We start from the raw sequence: 10,763 nt of genomic DNA on the forward strand, positions 1-10,763 counted from the left end.
GTTTAACAGATTAAGTAAAAATTAAAGAAATATTAGGAGCTTACTTTGGAATTACTTAAAAAAGTGTCTGTAGTAGTAAGAACCGCTCTATTTAGAAGTAAGGTAATTAGTTAATGAGATTCTGGGCTGTAAATAAGAAGGGTGGGGAAGACACTGATTAAAAATCAGAAACAGATATATGAAGAGTAGAATGAAGAGCTTGGGGCTAACGTTTGCTCAGAATGATTTTCTGATAGTGGGATGTGCCACATTGACAGACCAAATTATCTGATGGTGAAGATCAGTGTCAGTCGAATTGCACTTCTTTAAACCAGCAGGAGCTTGGGTGCAGTATTTGGGGTGTTGCTGGGGAGTGCTTTGCCTTTTTTATGAATAGTGTAATGCAGTGGGTGCTTATTAAAGAAAAACACCATTAAATAGCTAGTGAACTAATCAGAAATACATACTTTTTTTTCCCCTCCAGTCTGATTCGCATCAGTCATCTTACTCTCCACAACCTCAACAATTTACACAGAATTCCTCTCAGCCAGCCTCCATTAACCAGACTCAGCCACAACCAATATCCCAGTCTAAGCACGTTCCGCAACCACAGCAGGGTGCACAGCCACCCCATCAGGTCCAGCTGCCTTTGTTTAACTTTCCCCAATCTCCCCCAGGTCAGTATTCCACCTTGCATAACCTGGGACTACTTCAGATGCACCATCACCACCAAATTCAGCTTCCCAACACTTCTTGGCCTATTCATGGGCCCGTTATTCACTCTGCACCGGGTAACCCTCCTCATTCTACAAATGTTCCATTTTCAATGAGATCTGGCAGCAGCAGCACCACAAATAACCAGAGCAGTGTAAGCTTGAATGATCCCAGTATCATCTTTGCACAGCCTGCTGCCAGGCCTATGGGAATCCCCAGCACTTCTCATGAGGGACACTGGCACAATCCTGTGACTCCAAATTCACTGGTGAACAATGGCACTGTGGGGAATTCAGGTAACTCTTCTCTGTTGTATCAAACCTCTCGCACTTTGTGTACAAGTGTTAAGTGTTACAGAAACAGCTAACTCTTTCAGCGTGCTTTATATTAAAAACACGATGCTTAAGAAACTAAGTCATTACCTTCACTGTCTTAACATTTTCATAGGAAAAAAATTAGGCAGGTTGGATCATTGTAACTTTTAGGCATTGGTCCTATCTGCCATTAATGGCTGTGCAACACATGAGAAATCATGCATTCAACTGAGAAATGTCATAATTGTTTGAGTCTAAAGCACATTTCTGTGAATATGCTTACAAATACGGATTCCATTTATTAGATAAATGCTGAGACTGCAACTACGAACTTAGAGACTGGCAGAATTATGGTTGTGCAAGTTGAATATTGCCTCCTTGCATTTAGTGCAATATAACATGATCTTATGCGTTCTTTTTTCCTATAGTTTATCCTGCCACATGTAACTTCCATAATCTCAATGTCATTTCCTGAAAATACTTCATACAGAGTTTCCCTGTGACAAGTGGGCAACAGCCTTTTGCCTCATACCAAAGCCAAGTACATTTGAATGTTTGAGGCTGAGAAAAACAGTATGTAGGAATTAAAGCCCATATAGTTTTCTGTGCAACATAAACCGTGGCAGCCCCTAAATTTTAACTGTGATCTTTAGATCATGATAATGGTCTTTTGATTTATTTTGAGTGTGTAACTCCTCCTATGTTTAAAAAAATATATCCGTCATACAATATAATGATGCAGTTGTTCATCACAAGGTCGAAATTTTGAATCTCCTGCACAGCCTTTCTCTGCACTAATAAGGTGATTGACAGCCACAGTAGGTTTTCAGCCGAGTCAACAGTGTTGGATGAGGTATAATTCACCAGCGAGTTTCAGATATTTGTTGAGATGCTGGAGATGCATGTTGTTCTATTCAGAGCTTTGTGAGGAATATATCTTAGAGGATACAGAAACTGCTACCAGTGTGCCTTCAGTGTGCTTTGTTTCTGCCTATTTCTGATCTTAATTCTCTGTCCAGGCTCGTCTGTCCCTTCCTCCATGTCCACCCCAGCTCTGACCTTTTTCTCAAGCAGCTCCTTCCAATCCAAGTCATCTTACCCAGGTGGCTGCCTTCTTTCAGACGAGCTCCCCAAATCCTAGTTTCTGCTCCATTCTCCCTTAACGAGTCCCATTTCTCATCATCTAGTCAGTCAGTCCCTGTCTTCAGTCTTTTTCCTTTTGCTCTGTCTCAGTTTGTTTGCTTCCACTCTCATTATGCCTGCACAGGTTTCCCAGTTTTCTTGTGCTGTCAGTCACAGTGTTTCTTTTCCCCTCGCTCAACTTCCGTCTATTTCCAGCCTCACACTTCTTTTCCTAGTTCCCAGTCCTACTATTTTTTCTCTTTGTATTTTAATCAGTTTTGTTTCCTTTTTGGCTTAGATGCCATTAAGGTGGGGTCACTGGGTAGGCACACAGTAGAGATGAGCTGTCTGCTCTCTGTTTAAGCCTGCTTTCTTACTTGCTCGGGACAATTTGAGAACAGTAAGTTCGTGGAAACTTTGTCTTGGCTCACATAACCTTGACTTAGAAGGAGTGACTTCACACTCTTTTCAGTAGACGATTGATTAGAAGTGGGATCGTTAGAAGTTTCAGACAGACAACTTTTTTTCATGCATACTCCAGAGCTATGCTTCATGTTTTATTGTATAAAAGTTACTGTTCTTTCTAAATGTGTAGCTTGCTTTTATTTAATGAAAGTCTGTCTGCAAGGTTTTTTTTATCATGAGCCTGAAGGGGAACTGATACACTGAGGATAGTTACTTAAATTTATTAATTTATTTTTAAATATACATTGATCAAGTTTTTAAATTAGCAGGCATTGCTGTGTCTTATAAAATTGGGAGCTATGAACAAAAAGAGCAGGATTAGTAATACAGCATTTGGCATCAACTGTTGTGTGTCCTGCCTCCTTGGATGCTTGATTTCTCATCTTTAATGCTGCAGTAATACTGAATTTGTAAATGAAATAGCTTACAATTTGTGTACTTATTTCAAAAGTTTTTATTTTTCTCTCTAAAAATCAATTTTAAGTTGGTCCGATGAGCTAGATATCAAGTTTCTTAAGCATAGAAGTATTAGTGGAATTCCAGCATACATTTGCGAATTATTTCTTGCAGTAGGATAATAGCTTTCATGTCACAGCTGTGTCAGTGATAGTGAATATCTTTGTGGGATCAGATATTAGTAACATTGTTCAGACCTTGTATTTTCCATCATGAGAGTGACATAGGTGCAGTGAAATTGTAGGTCTTGATACTAATACTGATTCATCCTCTGTCTTCCTCCCCAATAAATTCTATTATAGCGAATAATGAAGTAATTTAGGTGGTAATTTTTACTGATGTATATTAAAAAAAAAAAAAAAAGAGTAGCACATCAGACTAATCTCATTAAGTCCCTGCAAACTGTTATTTAAGATGTAAATTGTATTTGTGACTTACTGTTTAATTATTTCAACTTGCAATGTGCTTTTCCCTTTCAATTGAAAAATAGATCAGGGTTTCCAAGGACAGTTTGGTAAAATGAACCCTCCTTCTGTCCCTTGGGACCATGGGACCCCTACCCATTTTCCTCTCCTCCGAGGAGCGTGGCCTTACAATATGCCTCAGAACTACATGCAGCAGGGAAATGCCAGCTATCCACCGAACAAACCTTTCTACCCTCAAGGTACTAGAACTAGTATATGAATCAACAGCTCATGCAACATGTCTCTTTGCTGTCTCAAAGGCTTTAAAAGCCAAGGAATCATGTTTCACTTGCTAGGCTCCCTGGAACCATAATGAATCCAAGAGTCAAATCAACGCTTCGGCTTCCTGTATGGATGGATGAAAATCTTTGTGGGAGGGAAGGGGTTAAATCAGCTTCTGAAATCTGAGCCAATTTGCAGTCTGTTGCACTGCTACCCTCTTTCTCCTTCACTGCTGCTGGCTGTCTCACTGTAGAGCCACCTCTGCTTCAATAGAGGTTAAGATGATTTGCCCATGAGTGTGTTAAGAATATGAAGAAATTTTTGTCCTAATTCATTTTATTTGGCTTTTGTACCTTGCCTTGTGGAATGACTTACATAGATAAAAACTTGCAAGACCATAGAATAATTCAGGTTGGAGGGGGCCTCTGGAGCTTACCTAGTCCAACCCGTCTGCAGTCAAAGCAGCACTAACTTCAAAGTTAGATCAGGTTCAGTTATTCAGGGTACTTCGAAGGACTGACTTTATCTCAGCTCTTCCTGATGCTAGTGAATGGTAAAGGTGTTCAGCATCTGGCAGGATTGGGAAAGGCTGTAGGAAAAAGACCTTCAGCTCCACTGAGAGAGAAACCATGCCCAAATTTTACTTGGAGGCTTTGCAATTACCGTGTGGCTGGGTCACCTAGTATAAAATGAGAGATGCTGGCACCAAATCTTTTTTTAAAGATCAAACCTTGCTGTAGCAAGGTTTCCAAGTGAGACCCATATTTAAAAATCCTGAAATTATTTTTGTTAAATAACTAAAGTAATGCAGCAAAATGATGTATTGATGATTCTGAGGGAATTTTGGACATAGGGTTAAAATAATACTGCATTGTCCCATTAAATGGGTTAGTTGTACAGATAGCATTTGTGTCAGTCTAGTAAATGGCTTTATTTCTGAGTAAGATTAATACATTGAATGTAGCCAAGCACTGTTAAATATATTTAATTTGCTGAAGTAATTGTAATCCATTTTCTTTTAGCTGGTCCACTGATGCAGAGTAACCAGCGGTTCTCGCTTCTGTCTCAAGGACACCCACACTTGAATCTGAATTACATTCAACAGAAAAAGTGAAATTTAATGGGATTGTGGGTGGGTGGGGGGAGGGGAGGAAAAAAATTCAGGTTCTGATTTAAAATCTTAATGCAACATGTTTAGATACAAGATTATTTAAGACTGTTTTTAAACTGTATCATTTGTACATAGATATGAACTATAGTTTTTACTAGTATCACAAAACTGAGTGATACAAATTTCATCTATTTTATTACCCTATTTTTAAGGGGAATTGTGTTTTGTTTTATCTTGATAAACTGTAAAGAGAGAGAATTTTTAAAATTAAGTTCTTTATTTTCTATTAGCTGTATTCATACTTTGGTTGCTTCAGACTTTATATATATTGTTCTAAAAAAAATAAAATTAGAAGGGGATTTCATGTGTTTAAAAATTTGTCACTTCTATTCTTTACAGAACTATGTAGTGCCAAAAAACTTTTTAAAAGAAAAATAAAACTGCAAAAAAAGGATGTAAGACTTTTTCCTCTTCCCTGTTTGTATGCATGCTTGCATTTAACTGTGATTAGGAAACCAGAATAATAAAAATGGCTTTAATTTAGTTATCTTAAAGAAGAGATGGAAGATGAGCAGCTTTAGAGAGTCATACAATCAGTATACCTGTTTTTCCCCATGCTGGTGTCATTGCATGTGCTGTTCACAGCCAGTGTGTCTTTCTTGTAAAATACTGTTCATAAACTTTGCAAAAAAATATGAAAATACTCTAGAAAAATCAGGCTGTACTATGAAGTAATTTTAAAAAGGACGTTTCATAAATTTACTTTTTGTTGTTAACACTCATTGGGCAATATGTGAAAATACTTAAGCCATAAATGCAGTGTTTGGGAGATAAACCTGTCAGTCCCTGCTCCTGAAGCAAGAGTATGAATAAAGGGATGATACACAAGGGGTTTAACACAACTGATTTCCGTAATTAAATGTACTAAGATGAGAACTGTAACTTGAGTAAGAGCTTAATTATTCCTAATTTAAAAAAAACAGGGACTTGCTGAATGCTAACTTCATTTGGAGAAGGTAGAACAGGGCATAACTGTGTCACGTTCTGTCCCCAGTCACAGATAGGCCACAAACTATGCTCGAAGTAGTGGTTTACTGTCTTTAAATATACTGGATAACTTCTTGCCTGAAAAGAATTAAGTGATGCTTTGTACTACTTGAAGCTTCTAAACTGTCTGATAGTAGCATCAGAAGCAGTGTATCATTAGACTTAAGGATGATTCTTACAAAGGAACCAGTAACAGCTGTGTGTTGGAGAGTTGTTTTAAATTAGCTCTCGCTTTTAGTAAACACTGGATTATGATGGTCTTCCCTCCTTTCCTGTACTGGAGGTTTGAGATAGTTCAGGCTGGTAGTTCTTCAGTGTTTGTAACGCAAACATATTCTGACTTTGGCAACTGAATGCAGTGGCTGTTTGTCAAAACAATACCCTGATTTGAGAATGAAGCCAGCTTCAACTAGGGGACATCTAAACAAAGTATTATGAAAGAAATGGCAAGGAGCCTTTAAAGACAAAATCCCCCCTTTTTTTTATTGCTCTTCACTGGTTTTTACAGGCCTTGAGAAAAACAATTTAAAAACAATCCTCAAATCCTATCACAAGAATGAGTAAATAACTACATAAAAAGTATCCTTTGCTTTCTTTTAATTAAAAAAAACCAACCAAACAAGACTTGTACAAGAGGAGAAGGATTAAAGAAATGGACTGCTAAAGCAGCCAGTACATATCCAGCTGTCCCGTAAAGCAAATAGGACAGTATTAGACTGCAGTTCAAGGTCCTTAAACTGTGTGCTGGATTTAGTTTGTTATTCATTCCCTCGCCGACTCTTCTTGTGACTTTTCTTAGATCTGAAACAGGAGGAAAAAAAAAAGCCATATGACACAGTACTAGTAATAGTTTTGAAAGACCAAGGTGATTCATAGCAGTAAGTGGCGTTTTCTATAGTCAAATATGGATAGTGTGACTTGACTACAACACTGGGGGAGGTACTATATGAAATATTTGATCTCCAGCAGTGTAAGTATTTCAGTCCCCAAGATTCAGTGACAAGTAAGAGCTCCTACAGTACAGACACCTTTAAGAAACAGGCCAAGCCTTTACCTTTCAGGTGATTTGGAATGACTTCTGTGTCTGTGACTACGATGATGCCCTATGAGATAAAAAGGTAACAGTTACTTCCATAGATCCTGGAATTCTTTTTTGTTTTGCTAATGCAATCTGCTTCTAGTGACCAAGTGTCCTAGATAATGCCAAAACAACCCTAGCCTTAATTAGGCACTCAAATTAACCTCCTGGCAAATATTTGAAAAACATACTCAAGGCAATTTTGCATGTATTAAAGGAGTTCTCCAGCTGTGCTTTCATATAGCTAGCAGTTTTATGAGCCAGATTAAGCACCTGTGCTACCTTCTTGATACCGTGACACAGATTTTTCTTGCAGTGGATGTTCTGCTGATAAAGACTTGCCAGAGTTAATCTGTAAATGACAAAAATACCTGGAGATTTAGATCTTGATCTGTGGCGCCTCTCCCTGGATCTGCTCCGGTGTCGTCTTGGGCTTTTGCTGCGATGCCTCTCCCGGCGTGGTGATGGACTGAGAGAAAGGAAGCTTTGAAGATAGCCATACTAAAAATGCACACATTTGAAGATTAAATAATAGAATAAAAGACTTACCTCCTCCTCTTTGGAGAGCGGCTTCGCCTGTAATTGGAGAAGAAAAGAAAAAGTCGCTAAAAAATCACTAGCAGAACCAGCTGTTTAATTTCCCATATTCTCTAGCAACAGCACCAGGGCTTCCCTTGCACTCCCCCGTGTCCCCAGTTAGTGTGTGCTTGGTCTGCTGCACAAGAGGCAGTACATGCTTCTGGACTGTCCCATACAGTGAGCAAATGAGGTTACAATGAGTTTTTCATGTCTTATTATCAATAAGAACACTTTTTCTCTGCAGCCTCTGGCTTACATGAAAAGAAAGCACTTGGTTCTCCTTCATATCTTCACTGTATTGTCAAATTTAGCTAAAGTTGGCCAGCAAGTTCAAAAGTTACTGAAGGACTAGAGAAACAGGCAGACGGGTTGACTGTGACTGTGCACTGCAACTCCTTACTTTAGAAAGTGGCTAAAGGAATTGGGAGGTGTAAGAGATTCTGGCCGAATTGTCACCTTCACTTCTATGCTTTGCTCCTGCCACCTGCAGTAAAATAGGTAAAAATATTGCTCGAGAAGAGCCATGTCACCTTCTTGGAGACCTGCTTCGGCTCCGCCTGTATCGCACAGCTGGAGATCTGCGAGGTTTATCAAGGTCTCTGTAGCCTCTTCTGCGGTGGTCAGGAGAGGGTGCTCGTTCCAGCTGGAAACAATGAGGGGGGCAGGAAGGTTGTGTAAGTCTTGTTTCATCAAGGTTTTTACCTATCAGTAAAGATTTCTGAACGATTAATGCAAATGACAAAAGTCATGCACTCAAGGTTCCCCACCCTCAAGTATTTCATATTCAGAAGTGAGTGGTACTGCCGAAGTTTGCCAACTGGAAATTAAAATGGCCACTTCTCATACTGTTGATTCTTATGAAGTACAGCAGAATTGACTATGATGGTCACCATAACTTTCATCATCACCTTTAGTTATCTCCATTATATATGTATGTAAAACAATTTATCTGAAATATGTTTAACACAGAACAGATCCAGATTTGTGAATTTCAGGAGACAGAAAAGCTTGGCAAACACAGAGCACTTGAGAACTGCTTCAGGGTCTAACAAGTTCGCGCAAGCAGCTTATATGAAAATATGTTTTCGTAAGGGGGGAAATACGAGCAGCAAGCAAGCAGCTTCCTGGTGCCTCCCCTCAAATATTTCTCATAGGCCATAAAGTGTTCAGTACAGCTTTAACTATCCCTTTCCAAAATAGTTCACCAACCTTTTCATCTTCCTCTTCCTCCTCCTCACTAGATTCTACATCATCCATGTCTTCTTCCAAAGCACTAACACGAGGCTCAAGTTGCTCAGCTTCTTCCAGAACATACCGTTTCTAGGAGAAATTACAACTTTATCTTACATAACCCAAGTAAGAACAAACACCTAAGGAGGCATCTCGTGTGCCAGAAGGGCCTGTACCATAGCTTTATGCAACAAGCTTTATTGAGTCTGATGCAGTTAAGAATTCCATAACCATCTACTTTTCCAAACCTGTAATCGAGGTAGAATGATATCGCATACGCGTTCCTCATGGAGTAATTCATCAATAAATTCATCCACATGCATCAGTTCAAATTCTGGGGGGGGGAAAAATAGCATTTAAAAGATGAAGAAGATGAACGCTAGTGGCTACAGTAAAGATGAAACACTTCAGACAATTTATGTCAAGTGGGCTGTACAAACAACAGTTCTAAAATCATTCTCAACGATGAGGAAAATCATTAGGCCTATCTTGCAAAAAGGAAATTGCTGCACAGCTAGGATTAGCAGATTCACAGTGCTTAAACCAGCACTCAAACAATGTTTCTTTGGTATTTATGGAACTGCATTTCAGTGCCCAACAGAAAACACAGGTACTTGGGGAAAGCAAAATAAGCAAGGCAGTTCTCATTTATACAAGTCAGCGAGACCAGCAACTGACTATCCAAAGGATGAGTAAGTAAAAGTAAGGTTTCAAAAGGATGGTTATGTCACAATTTTTTAAGCTTATATTACTAAATAGGATATATACTTTTATCTAGCATGATACGATTTTTAACAAAAGATCATCTATGAAGTACTAAGAAATCACAACTAAGTAAGAGCGCTTACCTCCATTTCTGTTCTGACTTTTTATTTTTCGATAGTCATTGTACAGTGGTTCAAGGTACTTGTAGCAGTCAATGGCAGTGCCTGTCAATCTCATGTACAACGCACCAAGCATTCGGACATACCTGAAAAGTAAACCATTTAATATAGCTGAGCTTTTTGCATAGTTAGCAGTTTAGATAAAAGAGGAGTTTTTCCCGTAAGTTTCTGAGGAAAATCAGTACACTAAAATACATAGAATACGTGACCGTTTAGATTTTGTCCTTCAAGTACTCAAGTGTGTATATAAAAAAATACATATACTCAAGTATACATATATAATTTCTGTATGGGTGCATTATCACTCACAAAGATGAAAGAAATACTGAAGAAAAACTAGATTAATATGGCTCCCTTAATGCCCCTCATTCTAAATACTTCAGGCAGACGTGTATTATCACAGAGAGCACAGGCCACAAAGGCAAGCCATTCCAACAGCCCAACTGACAAGGAGAGCAGTCTTGAAAGCAAGAGGAAGGACATGCATTTTAGCAAGAAGAGTTTATCGGGGCCCACTAAAAGCTAAACCCTGCGCTGAGATTTCCCTGGCTGTTTTGGACAGTTTCATTCAGTACCGCAGCCAAAAGAAAGAAAAATCAAGCTACCAACTTACTTGAAGTCCTCGTTTTTTATGAACTCCACGATGATGTCCTTTTCAGGCTGGATCTGCAGCATCTTCAGCGTCAAGCACAAGAAGGGCGTAGGCTTAATGTTCCCGCCATAGACGCCCCCCACGTACTTCAGCTCCATGGCCTTGTCCACCACCAGCTCGGCTAGGAGAGGGACGAGCCTCAGCGCAGGCTCCTCATCGAGCTCCCCGCCGAGCCCCCTCCCCGCCCCAGCCCCAGCCCGCCCCACCGTACCCGTCAGGCCGAAGCACTCCTCCTTCCAGTACTTGGACTCGTAGATGCGGGTGCGGATGATCTTCTCCACCAGGTACTGCGGGTTGGTGCCGTGGATGCTGTGCGCGTCCTTCACCGTCCGGTTCGCCATGGCCGCCGCTAGCCAGCTCCCCTCAACTCCGCGGCGGGCCGCCCCGCTCCCCTTCCGTGAGGGGCTAGAGCGGCTTCCGCTTCCGGGGCGCCGCCGCCGGCCGCC

The 10,763-nt window shown here is 40.0% G+C and overlaps 2 protein-coding genes across 8 annotated transcripts in view; one reads left to right on the top strand and one right to left on the bottom strand.

Annotated features, from left to right (window-relative positions):
* The window catches only part of TUT4 (terminal uridylyl transferase 4), a 49,591-nt gene extending 44,287 nt beyond the window's left edge, over positions 1 to 5,304 (top strand). For 4 of the 7 annotated variants that reach the window (XM_075155756.1, XM_075155757.1, XM_075155755.1 and 1 more), the window contains 3 exons: positions 464 to 989; positions 3,541 to 3,714; positions 4,759 to 5,297. In XM_075155756.1, coding sequence (XP_075011857.1) covers positions 464 to 989; positions 3,541 to 3,714; positions 4,759 to 4,850 — 792 coding nt within the window. In that variant the 3' untranslated portion in view covers positions 4,851 to 5,297. Of the gene's footprint in view, positions 1 to 463; positions 990 to 3,540; positions 3,715 to 4,758 lie in introns of all 7 variants that reach the window. The other 3 variants (XM_075155761.1, XM_075155762.1, XM_075155763.1) reach the window with 3 other exon arrangements.
* A 1,046-nt stretch (positions 5,305 to 6,350) lies between these two features.
* Positions 6,351 to 10,745, bottom strand: PRPF38A (pre-mRNA processing factor 38A). The gene is made up of 10 exons (XM_075155767.1): positions 10,529 to 10,745; positions 10,279 to 10,438; positions 9,630 to 9,751; positions 9,030 to 9,115; positions 8,761 to 8,871; positions 8,082 to 8,194; positions 7,522 to 7,548; positions 7,344 to 7,441; positions 6,949 to 6,997; positions 6,351 to 6,695 (listed from the first exon to the last, which is right to left on the bottom strand). The coding sequence occupies exons 1-10, from the start codon at positions 10,656 to 10,658 to the stop codon at positions 6,653 to 6,655; spliced, it is 939 nt and encodes a 312-aa protein (XP_075011868.1). The 5' UTR covers positions 10,659 to 10,745; the 3' UTR covers positions 6,351 to 6,652.
* Between the last annotated feature and the right edge of the window lie 18 nt (positions 10,746 to 10,763).

The sequence above is a fragment of the Calonectris borealis genome, chromosome 8, assembly GCF_964195595.1.
Source record: "Calonectris borealis chromosome 8, bCalBor7.hap1.2, whole genome shotgun sequence".
Lineage (NCBI taxonomy): Eukaryota > Metazoa > Chordata > Aves > Procellariiformes > Procellariidae > Calonectris > Calonectris borealis.